Raw genomic sequence first — 20,525 nt, 5'->3', positions numbered from 1 at the left:
CACACACACACACACACACACACACACACACACACAGAGTCTCTCTCTCTCTTTGAAGAAAACATCTTAAAAAACTGACTAGGCCAAATGGTAAAAGAGGCATAAAAATCCAATGAAATAAAGAATGTTTTAAAAAATAGATTTAATCAAATGGAAAAGGAGATCAAAAAAGCTCAAAGAAGAAAATAATTCCTTAAATATTAGAATTGAGAGAGGCAGCTAGTTAGTATAGTGGATAGAGCACCAGCCCTGAAGTCACAAAGACCTGAGTTAAAATCTGGCCTAAGACAGCACTTCCTAGCTGTGTGACACTGGGCAAGTCACTTAGCCCCAATTGCCTCAGCACACACACAAAAAGAGCCTATTTATCATCTTTGAAGAAATTATCAATAAAAACTGCCCTGATATTCTAGAATCAAAAGGTAAAATAGAAACTGAAAGAATTTGCCAATCACTACCTGAAAAAGACCCTAAGATTATAGCCAAATTCTATTTCTCCCAATTTAAGGAGAAAATACTGCAAGCAGCCAAAAAGAAACAATTCAAATATCATGGAGTTAGTCAAGATAACACAAGATTTAGCAACTTTTACATTAAAGTACTGGAAGACTTGGAATATGATATTCTAGAGGGCAAAGAAATTAATATTACAATCAAGAATCCCCTACCCAGCAAAACTGAGCATAATCCTTCAGGGAGAAAAAACAGACATTCAATGAAATAGAGGATTTTTAAACATTCCTAATGAAAAGACCAGCATTGAATTGAAAATTTGATTTTCAAATAAAGACACAAAAGAAGCAGTAAAAGGTAAATAGGAAAGAGAAATCATAAGGGATTTGAATCCCTTCAAATGAATTATATTTTTACATGACAAAATGTCACTTATAATAACTCCTAAAAACTTTCTCATTATTAGGGCAGTTAGGAGGAATATACATAGAAAGCTGAATTGTGAGCTAAATGTGATGGTATATTTACCTAAAAAAATAAAATTAAGGCATGAGAAAGAAGAAAGCACTGAGAGAAGGAGAAAGGGAGAGGATAAATTATCTGACATAAAAAAGGCCTGAAAGATTTTACAATGGAAAGGGAAAAAGTGTGGAAAGGAATACATAAACTTTACCTTTCATAGGAATAATATAAACACTTGGTTGGATGTAGAAATCTATATTACCATACAGAAAAATAGAAATGGAAGGGTAGACAAGAAGGAGAGAAAGGGATACAACAGGAAGATGCTGACAGAAGAGGGCAGTTTGGAGGAAGTAAAAATCTGAAACAAAACAATTTTGAAAATGGATAGGATAAAAGAAGAAAGAATAGGATATGCAGGGGAAAATAGGATGGAGGAAAATACATAGCTGGTAAGAATTACTGTGAAAAAATTTCGACAGTAAGTTTCTCTGATAAAGACTTCATTTCTCAAACTGAATCAAATATGTAGAATTAAGAGCCATTTCTCAATTGACAAATGGTCAAAGGATATGAACAGGTAGTTTTCAAACAAAGTAATCAAAGTTATTTACAATCACATGGGGAAAAAAATACTCTATATCATTAGTGAGGAGAGAACTGCAAATTTTAAAAAACTTCCATCTATCAGACTGGTTAATATGATGGGTAAGGAAAATGACAAATGTTAGAGGATATGTGGAGAAAATAAAACATCAATACACTATTGGCAAAACTGAATATTGATTCAACCATTCTGAAGAGCAATTCAGAACTGTGCCCAAAGGGCTATAAAACCATGCATACCCTTTGACCAAGCAATATCACTACTAGGTCTGTATTCCAAAAAGATTTAAAACAAAAAGGAAAAGGACCTATGTATCAAAAATATTTTTAGCAATGGTGGCAATTGGAAAGTGAGGGGGTAGCCACCAATTGCAAAATGGCTGAACAAGTTGTATATGATTGCAATGGAAAAGAATTGTGCTTTAAAAAACGATGAGCAATATGCTCTCAGGATACCATGAAAAGACATATAGGAACTGATGCAAAAAGAAATGAGCAGAACTAAGAGAACATTGTACACAGAAATAGCAATACTGTATGATGATCTTACTATGAATAATAAATACCCTCATCATAATACAGTGACAAGACAATTCTGTAGGACTTTCAATATTCAGAGAAAGAACTGGTAGAGCCTGAATGCAGATCAAAGATACTTTTCCTTTATTTTCTTTGGGGTTTTTTGTCTTTTCTTTCACAGAATGCTTTATATGGAATTGTGTTTTTGTAAAACTACACATGTATAAACTAATGTTAAATTGCTTGCCTTTTCAATGCAGTGAAGAAAGAGAAAGAGAATTCAGAACTCAAAATTTGAAAAAAAAAATTAAAATTGTTTTTACATGTGATTAAGAAAAAAATAAATAAGATTTTTTAAAAAGAGGTTTACTACAGGGCAAATGTCTTTTATCTCATTCCCATCCTTTCCAATGTTTAGTTTATGAAAAAGACAACAGCTATCAAATATTAATTCCATTAGAGGATAATTTATTCTTCATAAATAACTCACTATGACCTTGGACAAGTCAGGCAAGTTAGCCATCCAGGCAGTCAACAAACATTTATTAATCGATTACTTACTGTAAGCTGCCGGCACTGAGGATATAAAGAAAAGCAAAGAGATTCCCTGAAGGAGCTAACATTCTAATGGGAGAAGACAAATTGCACTTAATTACTATGTCTGATGATGTAATAGACCTGTACTAAACAAAGGAGATACAAATAATGTGAGTTTCCTCTTCTGGATTCAAAGAGTCACTATCATAATTCAAGCTCTCATTAGCTTTCAGGATTAATGCAATAGCTTCCTAATTGATTTCCCTATCTCAAGTCTCTCCTCACAACTGCCAAAGTGATTTTCCTAAAGAGCAGATCTGTATAGGTCACTCCCTCTACTCGATCAACCCCAGTGGTTCCCTATTATATCCTAGATCAAATATAAAATCTTATTTGGCATCTAAAGAGCTCATTAACCTCCCTCTTCTTGTCTACATTTCCATTCTTTTTATACTTTATTCATTTCCATGTACTTTGTAATCCAGCTATACTGGCCTGTATGTGCATGACACTCCATAGCTCACATATAACATATTGGGTTGTCCTCTGTCACTATAGTGTTCTCCCTCCTCATCTTTCATCTCTTAAGATTTTCTGGTAGCACATACACATCACCCACAGGGAACTGTGAGCTTTAATTCAGAATTCTGGTAACCACAGAGGAACAAATTAATTGTTGGTGTTAATTTGTTGTAATAAGATATCTCTAAAGTCCATTTTTATATAAAGAAAAAAATTACAGGTCTGTTAAACCTGCTTTCTGATAATGGCACAACGGGAACTCAAATGTCATTCCATATAATCCCTTGCTCAGCAGGTATGGTTATAATTAACACTTTATTCATTTTATCTTCATTATGCTAAAAATTTGTGACTTAATTCATGTGAATGCTTACTTCAAAATTGCAAGGGATAATCACTATATGAATTAGTATAGGAATTCACCTGGGGTCCATGAATTTCAAATATAAACATATATTAAATTAACCTATATGTCATTATATTAAACTTTAATAATAGAGAAAATAATTCAGAAAGCTAATGTTTCTTAAAATTATTTATTAATGAATTTGTTGATAAGTTAAATATATAATATTTAATACACATATATTGCAATATATATATATATGTATACATAAAACTATATTTCAACATAATTAGTTTCTTTTGTAAATCTATGTATTTTGATGGTCATTGATAAATGTTTTAGTTTGGTATAAAAGATCATTGCTCTATGACTAGCTCCATATTCCCCAAACTCCTGATGAGCTCATTCCTAAATTAATCCTTGGACAAACAGAACCAGTGGGAGTTGGAAAAGATCTCAGGAACTATCTAATCTAGCACATACCCAAATCCCCACTATAACATATCTTGCATCTGCTTGAAGAACTCTTCAAGTTCTTTCAAGGAGAGGCAGCTTACCATTTCTTGAAATGAATATTCCTATCTGGATAGTTTCTAATAATAGCTGTTCTTGTTTTTCTTTCTTTCTTTCTTTTTTTTCCCTTGACTTCACCTAACTCCCCACTGCTCTGTTTCGGAGGTTCTTGGGGTCAAAAAAATCTTTGCAATCATCATCTATAAATAGTAATAAATAAATTATTTAAATTTAATTAATATAATATTTATTTATCATTTAAAAAAAAGATTTTCTGGGTTTCTTCAAGATTCAGCTAAATGCTATCTTCTTCAGAAGACTTTTCTGTTTTCCCTTTTGCTACTCCCTTTCCTTTGGGAATTACTTCTCATTGATTCTGTACAGATTTGGTTTGTATGGAGTTAATTTGTGTCTTCCTTTTCCCCTTTAGAAAGGGGCAGCTAGATGGTGTAGCAGATAGAGCACTGGCCCTGAATTAAGGAAGACCTGAATCCAAATCCAGTCTCAGACACTCAATGCTTTGTAGCTGTATGAGTCTTGGCAAATCATTCAACTCCAAATGCAGAAAGAGAGAGAGAGAGAGAGAGAGAGAGAGAGAGAGAGAGAGAGAGAGAGAAAGAAGAGAAGAGAAGAGAAGAGAAGAGAAGAGAAGAGAAGAGAAGAGAAGAGAAGAGAAGAGAAGAGAAGAGAAGAGAAGAGAAGAGAAGAGAAGAGAAGAGAAGAGAAGAGAAGAGAAGAGAAGAGAAGAGAAGAGAAGAGAAAGCTTTTTTGAGGACAGAAGCTATTTTTGCCTCTATTTGTATCCCTACTTTTTAGGATAGGGCCTTACACATAGCAAATAATTAATAATTTCTTACTGACATTACTGTCCTCCATGGAGTCTACATACACAGGTCATACTGATGAAATTGCCATTTGTCATAACTATCCAATTTCTGTGTCTCACTGATTGTACCCTACACTTGAAATGTTCTCACTAGATCCTAATCTTTGCTCTCTCTCAGGAAAATACTTTCCTCATCTCTTCCTCCATTCCCATTCCTCCAGTTGCTAGTGTCTTTTCCTCTAAGGTTACTTTCTATTGATTTTCTCTATATAATTTGTATCTATATCTATAATATGAACTTCAAGGGCTGTTTTTGGTTTTTCTTTATTTTTCTAGTGCATAAACCAGCATCTGTCATGTAGTGAGCTCTTTAAAATTCTTGCTGATAGATCAATTGGTCTGCCTAAATTTGTGGAAGAGAAAAATAAAAAGTTATACTAAAGTCTATTTGGGGAATTAGGCTACTTCTCTCATAGTGACGAGAAAGTTATAAGAAAGAATTCTCAACACCTGGCAGGGATTAACTTCAGGGCAAGACAAGTAGTCCAGAATGGCATATTAGAAAATAGGAGGATAAAGTTATTATTAAATAAAATAAAAGAAAATATTTAAAAAGAAAAGAAAAGAAAATAGGAGGACTTGAAAGTAGCTAAAATTACCTTATAGTTTCCAAACATAGTTCAAGGGTCTAGCTTCATCTACCTTCTTCTCCAAACCTGATGTTCCCTTATTTCTCAACACATCAAACAAGAAATTATGACCCCTTAATTATGTCTGCTGATTTCATCACCTTTCGGTTCTGAATCATATCAACCACTCACCCTCAATCCTCTTTCCTCCCTCCTACTTCCCAGATAATCTGATTGTGCATGATATATCACTTAAAACTAGTCTGAAGAGATGAAAGTACTAGATCATCTTATTTGTCTCTTGAGGAATCTATATGAGGGTCAAGCAACAGTTAGAACCAAACAGGGAACAAGTGACTGAAGATTGGGAAAGATGTAGACAAAGTTGTATATTGTCACTTATTTAATTTAGAAGCAAAATATTATACAAAATGCCAGATTATATGAATCAAAAGCAGGAATTCAGGTTCTTGGGGAAAATAACAATCTCAGATATGCAGATGATAGCACTCAGACAGTAGGAAGTGAAAAATTACTCTTGATGAGAGTGAAAAAGCTGGTTAGACGTTTAACACTTAAAAAAAAAAAAAAAAAGATCATGGCATCTGGTCCCATCACTTCCTGGCAAACAGAATGAGAAAAAATGTTAAGTGCCAGATTTTATATTCTTGGGTTCAAAGTTCATTGTAGAAAGAGACAGTAGCCAGGAAATTAAAAGATACTTGCTCTCTGGTAGGAAAGCAATGGTACATCTGGACAGCATGCTTAAAAGCAGAGACATCACCTTGACAACAAATAATAAAAGTTATGTGAATAGTCAAAACAATGGGGTTTTTTTTTTAGTAGTAATGTATGGCTAAAACAATTGGATTACAAGGAAAGCTGCATGCAGCAGAATTGACACTTTTGTATTGTGCATTCCTTGGACAGCAAGATTACTCAAACAATACATAAAGAATTTACTCTGGCTATTCATTGAAAGGACAAATACTGAAGCTAAAACTTAAATACTCTGGCCATGTAATGAGAAGATAGGACTCAATGGAAAAGACTGATGCTGGGAAACATGGAAAGCAAAAGGAGAAGGGGACAGCAGAGAATGAGAAGGACAGTTTTTTGAAACAACAAGAAGTTTGCTTAAACAGACTCTAGAAAAATATGAGGTAATAAGGAAAAAGAAAAAGGAATGAGAAAGGAAGAGAAAGGAAAAGGGGGGAGGGCAGCACACTACATACATGTAAAAGGAAAAGAGGGGAAGAAAATATGTCAAGAACTTGAATATTCTGTACCCAGGTTTCACAGATGTGGAATGAGTATATATAATATAGAAAAGCAGTCTTCTGACTAGGTTTGAATCTCAGCTCTCTAACCTATTGTTACCTGCTTGATCTGGGACAAGTCCCTTTATCTCCCTCTTGTCAGTTTCTTCATCTGTAAAGTAAAAGGATTGGATGAGATGACCATTAAGGGCCCTTCCAGCTCTATATCTATGACCCTATTGTTTGCAAAGCACCTTTTACTTTTTTTTTTTTTTTTAAGGTTATACACATACATTCATCTTTTATATATTTCTATATGAGTCATGCTGGGAGAGAAAAATCAGAACAAAAGGGAAAAACCAGAAGGGAAAAAAAAAAAAGTTGTTGTGTATGTGTTGACCCACATTCAGTCTCCATAGTTCTCACTAACTCAAGGATGAAGTCATATTTTAAAACAATGACATAATACGCTCAAAATTTTTATGGAATTTCACTTTACACACAACATGGCTGACCTATATTGTATCTATTCCAATAGAACACAAGGTATCCCACCTATTACACCTATGTAAAACTTATTTCCCACTACTGCTTTACGGTCACCAACTAAACTGATAATCTTGCTCCAGCATCTTCCCACTAGTCATAAAAACAATTGGATATGAATATATGTACTGATCAGCATAGTTCTTCAAGCCTACTGGAAAAATACCAACAGATGCTAGATCAGCATAAAAAGACTAGCATATATATCATGACTAAACAGCCTTCTTTTAGAAAACTGTTCACTGTTTTTCACCAGAATTTTGCTTATGCTCTATGCCAAATATTTACATAATATTATCCACCTAGTAATCTCAAAGTGCTCTGCCAACTACTAGTGCTATTTTGCACACATGAGGTGTCATAGTTCCTGCTGTCCTACATTAAATGGCTTATCAGTCTCAATTATACAAGAGATTTGAAAAATGGTGCACTAAAGCAAAGGAATTTAAGTTCCCGTTTATATTTCCTTAAATTCACCACAAAGATTCTCCCCTTCTGTCCCAAAACCACAAAAATCAATGCTTTGCAACAACACATTCTTAACAATTTTGCTTCATTTCCCCTTACAGACTATGCATAAAGTTCCTTAAAATGGCAAGTTAGTTCCCTTTAACTTTCAAAATGGAAATATGTAAAACTCCAAACAAAATTCTAATTTCTGAGTTTGATTCTTTGATTCATAATTAATTATTACACAGATTGTTAGGAATTTTTTATATGAAGAACTCTTTCTTTAAGAAATCTACAATGTGACTGCAAAGTAATGAGACAAAAACAAAACAAAAAAACCATCACTCAACAATTTTATGCAAACATATGAACCATCAAAGTAATCACCTAAGAAAGCCACAGCTATTTTATGATTTTTATCCCTGTCCAAAATATTATTGAAATCCATTTTTCAAACTGCCTTTAGAACCAATTTAAGAACCACAAAAAAGTGTCATTGCTTTATGAATGTAGACATTTTTTGCCCCTCAAAACCCAGTATCTTCCAGTTTGATCACCCACATTATTCACCAGAAACCTACCTACAAATGAAAAAGTTGTAGTCAGCAGCCTCAAAAGAAAGAAAATTTGCTACAACTAAACAAGTATTCACAAGAATGTATCTTAATGGATAATTTCAAAAGAGGTCTAAATATGTTGCAAGAATCTTAGGCATATGAACTATGAAAGTTTTGAAGAGCCTGCTCCCAAACTCTTTGCATATGTAAGTTTTAGTTACTTTAATGTAAAAGTATAGAAAATAAGCTAATTTATTATTCCTACATTGTCATCAGAAAATATCTCATTGGACAACTGTTAATGTTCAGAAAACAAACTGCATTCATGAAGGAATCTATCAGGGAGATTCTTTACTTCAACATAACTACTTCATTTTGCATAAAATCATTTAATAAATAATTGTCTGGGAACAATAGCAGAACTCATTAAGACTGATTTATTTAAAATGAATCAAATGATTCAGCAAAGAAATAATCACACACATAGACAAAAGAAAATGAGCAAATATAGACCCAGTTTTCAGAAAAGAGAGTGTTTCACAATCCAGTTTCTTTAGAACAAAAATTTTCATTTTGAAAGAATGGGTAAAAAAATGATGCACAGTACGGTACAATCTGCTACACATTTTAAAGAGCTTGAGTTTAAAAATGCAATATGATCTGTTGTTAGATGCAATTGCACAATCTCAGTTTCAGAGCAAATTCTACCAAACAGGAAATTCATGATGTGACTCTGAGGAGCACAGGAATCATGGTGAAGGAGTGTGCCAATGATGATCATTTCCTAAAAACAGAAATTATCTGGCAAGCATAAAATTGTTCTATTAACAACTTTAAAATCATATGTGCACACAACATTAAAAAAAAAAAAAAAAAAACTTGAAACCACCACTTATTTATTTACAGGCCAAGAATTTTCACAAATTATGACAAATATAAAGTATATAATTCATAATTTGGCATAACATTTTGGCTTTTCACTAGCTAAATATATATTTAAACCAAAAGATATTTGAAGAATAAACTACCTTGTGAAACAGTGGGCTATAAAGAGAACTGCTCAAACAGACAGAATGGACATGTTAGGAATATTGCTAAAGGAGTTTTGCTTTTGGTGGAAGGCTGAACTAAACAATTTCAAAAATCCCTTCCAATTCTAAGAATTCAAATCAAAAAATTTAAGTATGCTACATAATTATTATGGTAACACACTACATTCACAAGTCATCAGAACCAATGACCTCTTTTCAACTTCTCCATTTTCTTGTTTTCCTGATGGAAACCATTCTGCAACTGTTTTTTTTAGCAGTAAATGTAGACAGTTCTGCTTATACTAGTAAGTGCACCGGGGTATGGAACTTATAATATATTATTGTAAAATGATTTGAATATCATCCCAATCCTGCAAAAATATAACTATCACTGCAAATGGCCATTTTTCATCTCAGGGATGTCATAGCGGGCTCGTTTTCCAGGAGTCAAATTAGAATGTTTTGTCAAGAACTTTACAATACGTAAAAAAAAAAAAAAAAAATGTTAAAATGCTTGCAATTATCCCATATAACTCTGAAATTACAATAGCCTTGTAGGTTCCTTCCTTTTATTAAAAAAGAAGAAAAAATAGCTTCCAACCTGCTCAGGTTGAAGTCAGCATTAAAAACTGGCAAGCTGGCAACACGGATAGTTTTGCAAATAAATGAAATTTAATGAAATTTCGTCAAATATATCCGTTTTTGAAAACTGGATTTATTTGAACAGATGTTTGCAAAAAGACCAGATTCTCTCCCCCCTCCCTGCCTCCTCCCCCCAATCAGGCACAAAACCCAGCAGGGTCTGCTTCCCAAGGACAACGTTCTATTAATTCTCCCATTCTTAGGCTGCTTCCCCATGTCTGTCCTGTCTGTAACCCGTGCGAGACCTGACACATTGCAAGAACGCGTGGGGAACGGGTACAGATCCTGACACCCGAGGAAGACGGAAAAGATCAATAAAGCCTGCATTCCGCTGCTGGGACTTCCTCAATAAGTACACCTCCCATTCCCATCTTTTCGGCAGCCCCGCAGGGTGGGGATTGAAGTGAGTAAGTCCCCTTAATCAGGCAAGTCCTGCCGTCAGGTATCCAACCAACTAATGCAAACTGCTCTACGTACTTGCAAACGGGTTGTCATAACCTTGCTCGGCTGTGCAAAAGAGGGCACGAGGGTGTGCAGGAGAGAGTGTGCAGGAGGGAGCAGTGCCCTATGAGGGGGTTGGGGGGGAAGGAATTCCTACCGCTTGGTGCATCCCTGAGCTCCAGGGAGGCAAACCGGGAACTCCGACTCCTTCCCACCCTCCAGCTCAGGATACTCACCACACGGACCCATAGGCTCCTGAGCCAACTGGGGACAGGTTCTGGTAGCGCTCGGGCACCTCCCAGATGGTCTTGTTCAGCTCCTGCCGGTAGAACTTAGGCCTCTCCTGAGACATCTTCCACCGACGGCTGCAGCAAAGGCAAGGCGGCCCAGCGGGAGCCAGCCAGCGCCTTCACCCGCCCGCCCGGGCCCGGCTCCCCACCGCCCCCCGCAGTCCCCCGGCGTTCCGCAGGTGCTGCAGCCGCGACGGCCCCGCCGATCCCCGATCCCGCAGCCACTGTCAGCCGGAGCGCACGGCGGCTCTGCCCACCCCTGGGGCCCTGGCCGCAGGCAAGGGTGGCTTCACGCACTAAGGGTCCGAGACTACTCCTGCTGCTATTCTGCGACCCGAAGGCTAGGAGGGGGAGTCTGCACAGGGTGACGAAAGGGCCGGTTTCTTCTCCTGGGGGTGGCGACTGCAGCAGCGGCGGCAGCTCAAGCTCAGACGGTAGCTCCCGCCCCAGCTGCGGCTCCAGCGCCTGCAAAACTGCGAGCCCCTCCTCTCCCCCCAGCAAACGAGAACTCCTGGACGTAATCTCGCGAGAGATTAGCGCGGGGTGGGTCGGGGGAGGTCCTTCGCGAGCCCAGATTTTACCCAATATGGAACCTGCTCGCGCGGGGAACCCGGGGAAGGCAAGGGATATCTGAGGAGGAGGAGGGGGGATAGGAGGAAGAGGAGGAGACGGAGGCGTGTTCTCGCGAGAAGCAGCTCCCGGACGCCTCTGCGTTCGGGCTTGTTTCTGGGCTAGGCGGGAACGAAAGCTGATTGGTACTTCTGGTGCAATCTTATGGGAAAGGTCAAGGTCCTAAGATTTTAGAGGTCCCGGTTCCTCCCAGTTGCACATTTATCGATGGGCCTCGAACCCTGCCAACTGCCTGGGCAGGGCCGGACAAGGAGAAATATAAGAACCCTAGTCCCCTCTGCCGGGAGAAACCGCTGGCTTTGGGGCAAGTTTACAGGCACCGACTTAGGCTCGGAGAGGCCCGTGCAGGTCCCTTCTGATCCTCACAGCCTAACTGGACTCTTCTTGGCGGAGGGGACCCGGACATCCCCTGGCAGGTTAACCACAAGCCCCAATTCCACAATCCTTTATTAAATCCTTTGAGGCTCTGACCGAGATGCCAAGCTGTAGAATTTCCCTTCAGACCCTGTGTGACCTCAGGCGCATCCTTAACCTCTCAGCCTCAGCTTTCTGGTCTTAGCACCTACCCACAAACCTAACTTACGGATTAAATTCAATTTTACAAACGTGTAAGTGTCTATTGTGTATTAAGCATTGTGCGCATAAGCTCTGGGGATGCAATGAGTTAACGTGAAGTGCTCTGCAGATCTAAAATGATAATTATTAGAATTCTCCCAAACCTTCTGGAAACTGACAGCTTAAATAATGGGCTGACCTGAATGTATAAATGCCTTTCATGCAAAATTATACATGATATAGAGGGAAAAACCAGAGGAAAGATTTTCAGCAAGTTGGGTAGATCCTTTGGAGAAATACATGTAAAAGAAAAAAAAAAAAAAAAAAAAGGACAGGAATGACCCATGCTGAGAAAGTATGGGCGGATTGCCATCTACATCCTTGGAGAAAGTATTGAATCAGAGGTAAAGAGCTCCAAACATAGTACTGTCAGAAAGGGATCAGGGAGGGCTTTCTGGAGAAAGTATTATTTCATTAGATTTTAAATGTGGGAGCTTTGGTGGTTCCATGCTTTGGGAACAGCTTGAAAAAACATTAGCAATGTAAAAGCAAAAGGACTGCAAGAAATTCATTTTTTCTGTCATAAAATATTTTGACCTGATTTGAAGCACCTAAGTTCACTTTTCTATCAAAATTACTAGTTTAGAACTTTAATAATGAAGGCCTTTCAAGGTTTCAAAATTTGGCTGAAGTTTCATTTGGATATTTCCTCTAATAATTGTATGGTAATCCACCTGCCTTATCTTTCTGTGACTCCTGTGCCTGTTAAATATTCTTCCACAAGGACACACATGTGCAAAAAATGTTTGTAGCAGCTCTTTTTGTGGTAGCAAAGAATTGGAAAATGAGTAGATTCCCATCAATTGGGGAATGTCTGAAGTTGTGGTATATGAAGATAGTGGAATCTTATTCCATAAAAAAATGATGAACAAGCTGACTTTAGAAAGACCTTTCTAAAATGGAAAGATTTACATGAACTGATGCTGAGCAAAACAAGCAGAACCAGGAATGCATTGTACACAATAACAGCAAGAAAGCATGATGATCAACTATAAAAGACGTGTACTTTCTCAGTGGTCCAGCGATTCAAAGCAATCCCAATAGACTTTGGACAGAAAATGCCACCTGCATCCAGAAAAAGATCTAAGGAGACTGAATGTAAATCAATACATGTTATGTTCACTTCTTTTTTCTTTTTTTTTAAATCTCTTCCATAGTTATTCCTTTATGCTCTGATTTTTCTCTTCCTGCATAATTCATAAAGTAATATATATTGTAAATAAATAAATTTACTAGGGAAAAAATACTCTTCCACACAGCTTCCACCAGACATTTTGGGTGGATCTTCTAGATCTCTTGAGGGTATATGGGTACCAATGGAACACTTGAATCATCCCATTATTATCTCTCATTGTCATTACAGAAACTACCTATTTCCTCTTCCAATTAAACCTCATTGATTTTTGCAAAATCTTTTGTTTTTGCATCACTTCCATTTCTCAATGTGGCCTTTCCTCCCCCTTAAAAAATTTTTTAAGTGAAAAAAAAGTTTAGCAACATATTATCTGTAGTATTCCCCACCCATAGTCCTCACCTCTATCTTTTCATATCTCTTTTTAGTGACTTGGATTAGTTATACTTTCTCAGCTTTCAATTGTTTTTTCCATTACACTTGTAATTGTGGAAATTATTTTCCTTCTTCTGCTTACTTTACTTTGCATCAATTTTTATGTAATTCTCTCATCATTATATTCATTGTCTCCTATCACAGAGTCAATCAGTCAGTAAATATTTACTAAGCTTCTGCTATGTACCAGACAATATGCTAAGAACCGGGGATGTTCAAAGAAATAAGCAGTCCCAGCCCTCACAGAATTCACAATCTACTGAGTTCACAATAAGAAGGAGACAAAAGCAAACAAAAACAACCTAAGTATATTCAGATAAATAAAAACAACCCATATACAGGATAAATAAAAAATAATTAAGAATTGAAGATAGTAGAAATAATACAGGTTGAGAAAGTAATCTGTAAAAGAATTTAGGAGAAATTTGAAAGAAGCCAGGAAAGCCAGTAGGAGATGAGGAAGAAGAGGAATAGTTCACAGTCTATTTAGTCACTCTTTAATTATTGGAGATGTTTCCACATTGCTACCACAAAAGTTTTGTTATAAATACTTTGATATGTGTGAAATCTTTTTTTTTTTTTTTTGTATTTAGGGTATATATCCCCAGTAGTGAAATCACTAAGTCAAAAGATATTTCAAGATTCAGTCACTTTCTACCAATAATTCTAAATTGCTTTAGATAAAATTAGATCTATTCATAGTTCCATAGACAATGCATTAATGTGTCTGTCTTTCCACTACCCCTTAGACATTGACTATTCCCATCTTTTATCACTTGCCAATTTGTTGGGTATACTGTGAAACCTCAGTGTTCTTTTAATTTTCATATCTCTTTATTTTTAGTCAATTTTATCTTTTTTTCATGATTCTTACTAGTTTTCAATTCTTTTGAGAATTACTTAGCTTTTGACACTTATTAGAAAATGGCCTTTCTTATATCTTTTGTTTGACTATATATTTTGGATGTCAGACTTATCAGAAACATTTGATATAAAGATTTTCTTTGGTTGACAACTTCCTTTTTCCTAACAGCATTAATTTTATTCATGCAAATTTCATCTAATTTCCTATTTCACCTCATTAAAAATGTCTGTTTTAACTTTTAAAATCACCACCATCCATCCTTTGGATAACTAATCATTTAGTCAATCAACTTATTCTTTTTATTTCACTGTCCATTTACAATGGATGTTAAAGTCAATATATATTCCCTAATGACATATACTATGGACTCTTGCTTTAGTAGATTCTTATATCAGAGTCTGAACAATAAGCATCTTTACACACCTCATTTTTCCATGTAGGAATTAGGCCAAGCTCTTTTAAGTGATTATGGATTTCATTTTAGAAGTTTCACAATGTTTCAGGCCTTAATGTAATCAGCACAATGTTATCTGTAAACAAGGACATTTGTATGACCTTTGTATGACATTTATAGGAGATTCAGTTCTTGAATACCAGATATTTCCATGATGATTTCAAACACTTTTGATGGTCCTAGTTCTGTCATAGGCCTCACTTTAAAATAAGAGTAATCTTTTAATCTCAATTAATCTCGATTACACTTTTAAGGAATATATTAGTTTAACATATGCAGGGAGGCACTTTGTTGAAAGATTTTTGAGGCAGCATTTTGCTCTACCAAATCAAATGGTTTTTGTGGTTTTGTTTTTGTTTTTTGTAGTCAACAAACAATAAGCTTAATAGGATCTTGTCTTTTTTGTGCCTTTCACTCAATTATAAAGTGATATATAAAATTATATATATATATAATTATAAAGATGTGGTCTGCTTTAGACCATAGTTGGGGAAAGTTTGTCTCGTCTCATACCTTCATCAGAGTTTGTGGGATACATATTTATATTATTCTCATAAAGACTGTGCAGAGTTGGAAAAACTTATATTTGGATTCATACTGTGTGGGACAGGTCAGGTGCAAGACCCCATTCCCAATTCAATTAACTAATCAGAGACATATCAGATACAAAGAGAAAACATTTATTTCATCCCTGCAGGGAGAGGCCCAGATACATACCTGCAAGCCATCCCAACTCCCACCATGTGCTCCTGGAACCTAATCTGCTTCCAGCTTGTCCAGGGTTTAAAAGCCAAAGACTTGAGCCTTCTCATTGGATAGACTAACAGGATGTAACCATCCTTGACCAATGATCACTAATGCTGGCTGTCTCCCATAGGTCATGTCACTTCCTGCAACTGTCTGTATCTCAGGTTCAAAGTTCATTCCTCCAGAGAACAAATGACCTCCCCAAGATCTCAAAGTTCTGGGACTGAGAAATAGTTCATCCAATCAGTCCCATTCAATACTATTGCTATTTTCTCATTCATCTTTTTTGAACGGAAATGACACACAAGATTCTCTCTTGCTCCAGAAAATACTTCTCTCTCTCAAATATTTTCAGAATTGATATCCCAGTACTCTCAAGATGGTCACTTTCAGCATGGAGCTCTTTTGTATATACTTGGTTTGCTCCATCTTCTCTTTTTGGCATTGTTTCTAATTTTTCATGTGTTCTATTGAAATTATATACAAGAACAAAAATGTGGTGACTTTCCTGTCATTAAAGGAAAAAACAATTTTTCATAAAAGTCTAGGCAAATCTCTTTTTTCTTTTGTTTATCTGTCACATACTAGCCACAGCCAGCCAGCAAGATTGGAATTTTGTCTCAAAGCATCCAGCATCTAGCAATTAATTCCAGAGACTTTTATAGGGTTCCAGCAATCAGGGAAACAAAGTCAAGAGAGTGGGGAAGAGCACTGGATGAGTGGAAATTCCATGAAGGACCATAACTTTTTAATTCTGACACGTTGGGGGGTCAAGAAGATGGTCAAGCAGGAGACAGGAAATCTGTGCCCAGAAGATACCCAAGTATTTGAGATAAGGCATCTGGAATTTTGTGACTCTTTGGAATGCCCAGAATAGCCAGAGCTCTGAAGCCCTAATTATTTCAGTCCTAATAGCCGGGAAGGGGGGGTTGCCACCGTGAAAATGAGGCAGGAAAACTGTGGCATTACATATATTGATTGATTATCCTCAATCTACAGTCAATAAGCATATGTGCTTATATTATGTATGGGAATACAAAGACAAAAGTGAAAGTCTTTTTCTCAAAGAGTTTACTGCAAGGACACACATAGTGACAGTAACTTTTTTTTGGAGGGGGCACTAATTGAGAAAATCAGAAAAGGGCACAAATATGGGGTGATATTTAAACTAAGCTTTTAAAGAAACTAGACTCTTTGGTGTGAGTAGGTGGTACAGTAAATATAGCACTGGAGTTGAAATTAGGAAGACTTCTCTTTTTGAGTTCAAATCTAGCCTCAAACATTTACTAGCTGTGTGATCCAGGGCAGATCACTTAACTTCTTTGCCTCAATTTCCTCATCTCTAAAATAATCTGGAGAAGGAAATGATAAACCACTCTAGTATCTTTATTAAGAAAACTCCAAATGCGGTCACAAAGAGTAAGACATGATTGAACTACAAGGACAAAAGAGACTTTTAAGAGGTGCAGTGAAGGAAATGCCTTCTAAGGACAGGGGATGGATAAGTTGTGCTAAGACACCAACTTAAGGGGAATGGAGCATAATATCTGAAAAACAGCACAAGAAAGCTATTTTGGATTATACAGGGAGTGATGTATGATTAATTTGGAAAAGCAGGTTAAAACCAAGTTATAAAAGACTTTAAATCCCAAACCAAAGAATTTAGGATCTTAAGAAGCTATTAGAGTTGCTGGGAAGTGACATGAGCAGATCTATGCTTTAGGAAAATCATTTTGGTAGTTCAGCTTTGCCCAGGAGGACAGAATTAGAAAGGAAGAGACTTAAGGGATTCAGAGGATAATTAGAAAGCTATTTCAACACTCCGGGTAAGAGGTGAAGAGGGCTTGTGAACAGGTCTGTTGGCTGTGTAAGTAGAAATAAGGAAGTGGATATGGAAAACATTGTCAAGGTAGAATGGACAGGATCTCTAAACTGTATAGATATGTAGAAGAAAAATAGAGTAAGGAGCTAAGAGAGACTTTGTTATAAATTTCAGGAAGATTGGTAGTAGCAGAAGAAATAAAAAGTTTGGAAGAGTAGACTTGGATTTAAATTTACTTCAGTAAGGTTTTCTGATGAGTTCATATTCAAAATTTGTATACTTGGCTGCCATAATCTCTCCACTTGGCAGAGAGACTAGATGTTTGCATGCTGAGGTTGTTTGTGACTTTTTAGCTTTTTTTTATGGTAATTAATTTATATAGAATAAACTTTTAAAAATTTTCTTTTTAAATTAAAAAAAATTATTTTTCAAATACATGTAAAGTTTTCAACATATATTTTTGTAAAACTTTGTTCTAAATTTTTCTCCTTCCCCCCGCCCCAGTCAGAAAGCATAGATTAAACTTCTTTAGAGAATATTTTAGATCATCATCTCTAATTTGGTTTGCTAATAAAATATATGTATATGTACATATATTACAGTAAAATATATATTCCCCATGTGATTAAGTAGTTCTTAGTACCATAAAACTATACATATTCTCTCCATAGCTTTTGTAATATTGAGGAGCCATGGGTTCAAAGAGGGATACAGAATAAAAAAAAAAAGTTTACAGCCTATGCTTTATGGAAAGAATTCTGTTCATATAGTTTTTGTAAAATAGGTGCTCTTGATCCAATCGGAGGATTTTTCTTGGATATTCCTCAACTATCCATACCATACTTATACTCATACCAAATGAAGCTCTTACCTGGCTCTGGAGATAACTGTGATTTAAACCAGACATCATTCAGGCTAGTGATTACTGACTTTGAACAGTGTCACTAGGCCCTTCTGGAGCTGATTATTATAGTTCTACTTCGTCCTGTTATATGTTGTAATTTTCCTGTTTGCAACACATTAAATTTCTTGTTACTTGACAGCACAGGACATAACAAATTTTAGCTATTCCTTAATTTTTTTTTCATTTTTTTATTTGAAAAAACTGAGAAAAACATTAAAGGAAAACAAAACAAAATAAAGCAAAACAAAAGAGAAAATTACCATGTGCCCAGTAGAACATCAGAAAGGATTAAAAATATTTAACAATAAATTACCAGATCAAGAAAGTACGTACACACACACACACACACACACACACACTCTGATTCTTTTCCACTGTACTATCCTACCTCATATTTTTTGTTTTTTTATGCCCAAGTACTGCATACTCGAGTGCACTGCAGCACCTCTTCCAGGAGGGCTCAAAAGTTGAAAAAATGATTTTGATGAGAATTCTTGTTTTTCGTTGAAAAGATGAGGATGTTCGATGAAAGGGCTGAGAATGTGATTGGAAGGGAAGGTGTGAAGGTGAAAAGGGGCTGAAAATGAAGGAGTCTGAGAATGAGGTTGAGGAGATGACAGGAATTTGGAATAATGGGCTAGAGGAAGTAGGAGAGTGGAGTGAGACTTCCGAGTCGTACGAGTAAAGTTAGGGCTATAAATGAAAAGGTTGGTGCCCAGGATGGTAAGCTGATATTGAGATAAGTGAGAGACGGGAGGTGAGAAGGTAAAGGTAAGATCGAGGCTGAAAATAAACAAGTTTTGCTGAGTAGAGCCTGAGAGCGAAACGTCGAGTGGCGCGCCAAAGAGGTAGACCGTGAGGATGAGAATTAAGACTACAGAGTTGAGAACAGGTGTGAGGAACTGAGGAATGTAGAAGTGAGAATCAGGGACCCGAGAAGCAATTACCAAAGAAGTAATTGAGTGTATAACACAAAGGAGGAAAAGAGAATTTCCCCCGGTCAGAGTGCCCCCACCCCTCCCCCACGGGGGGCGGCCGCCCTGCGGCTCTACCCCTCCTCCCCACCTTCCTTCCCCAAGCCTTTACTATGATCACGAGTTCCATCGCAACGGCTCTGGAACTGTCAGGATCCCAGCCTCCCAGGCTGGGGGCGGCGCCTTCGCGGTGGATCAGCCCCGAGACCATGAAAATTACCTAAGGGCCGCGCACCTTTTGGACTACAACCTTGCTCACCTGTCCTTTCCCTCACACAAATGTACGTAGGAGTAATGTAGGTGAGTCGGGCAAGGTTACCCCAAATGCAGGCTAGAAACCTGACTTGTCCAGGCCCCAGTCCAGTTTCCCTGGCCCAACACAGATCTGCTAATTAGCAGCTTCCCCAGGGGAAGCCGTCTCCTTCCGCGAAAGTCAGCTGAGCACCAGACGGAGACCTGAGGTGGGAGGTGCCTGGAGAAAGCCTGCCCCCAAAGTCTGAGCGTCTCCTAGAGACTGTTAAGGGAAGAGCAGAGAAGAAGAGATACGGGCTTGGGAGAAGGGGAGGAAAAGCTGGGCGATGGAAAAGGAAGGAGGAACCCACGGGAAAGGGAGGAGCTGAGAGGGAAGAGAAGCAGATCGGGGGGAGAGGAGAAGCAGAAAAGGAAAGAGAGAGGAGGAGAGAATAGAGGGAAAGGAAAAATAAGTAAGAGGTGGGCCTCTTCAAGCCCAGATGTCTCAAGGAGATGATTAATGTGGGGCAAAAGTGGTCCATATATAAACACACCGTAGGAAGCAACAGGCATAGATTCTTAAAGGTAGAAGAAATTTTTGGAGTCTCATACTTCAGACCCTCTCTCTTCACTTTACAGAGGACTCTCTGATCTTTCCAGATTTCTCCTCCCCTTATTTGATTGAATGATCAGGGAATTGGGAATTAGAGAATCTGAATTCAAGACTGTGCTGTCTGATCTTGTAGTGATAGCTGTCATGTGAAAGAGGAATTATATTAAGTCTTGCTTGTTCCAAAGTAAGAATTCAAGTTTCCTTTTAATATAAAGGCTTCTCTGGAAAAGGTGGAATTTTGCCGTCCCTTGACATTTAGGTTAAAGTTGAGTGGTCACTTCTCAGAGATGTTATAGGCAAAATTCTTGGTCAGGTAGAGGTTGGACTTGTTGGCCTATCAGAATTCTATGAATTCTGAAATTGTCAGCTTGTGATTTAATGGCTTTAGGTCCTAGTTTCCTCATATGTAAAATTAAGGCTTTGAACTTGATGAATCTTAAGGCCCTTACAGTTCTAAATCCTATAACCTCACTT

At 37.1% G+C, this 20,525-nt stretch overlaps 2 protein-coding genes across 8 annotated transcripts in view; one reads left to right on the top strand and one right to left on the bottom strand.

Moving 5' to 3' along the window:
- Positions 1-11,137, bottom strand: part of MAPK14 (mitogen-activated protein kinase 14) — an 87,100-nt gene extending 75,963 nt beyond the window's left edge. Inside the window, exon 1 of one of the 2 annotated variants that reach the window (XM_051996524.1) lies at positions 10,576-11,137. In XM_051996524.1, the coding sequence (XP_051852484.1) occupies positions 10,576-10,691 (116 nt within the window). In that variant the 5' untranslated portion in view covers positions 10,692-11,137. The remainder of the gene's footprint in view (positions 1-10,575) is intronic. The other variant, XM_051996523.1, reaches the window with a different exon arrangement.
- An 8,161-nt stretch (positions 11,138-19,298) lies between these two features.
- SLC26A8 (solute carrier family 26 member 8) overlaps positions 19,299-20,525 on the top strand; it is a 160,680-nt gene continuing 159,453 nt past the window's right edge. For 2 of the 6 annotated variants that reach the window (XM_051996509.1, XM_051996506.1), the window contains exon 1: positions 19,303-19,507. The gene's annotated coding sequence lies outside the window, so the exon portion shown is untranslated. Of the gene's footprint in view, positions 19,508-20,525 lie in introns of all 6 variants that reach the window. The other 4 variants (XM_051996511.1, XM_051996512.1, XM_051996507.1 and 1 more) reach the window with 4 other exon arrangements.

This window comes from Antechinus flavipes, chromosome 4 (assembly GCF_016432865.1).
Source record: "Antechinus flavipes isolate AdamAnt ecotype Samford, QLD, Australia chromosome 4, AdamAnt_v2, whole genome shotgun sequence".
Taxonomy (NCBI): domain Eukaryota; kingdom Metazoa; phylum Chordata; class Mammalia; order Dasyuromorphia; family Dasyuridae; genus Antechinus; species Antechinus flavipes.
The sequence above is the reverse complement of the archived record's forward strand: the minus strand, read 5'-3'. Positions and strand labels throughout refer to the sequence as shown.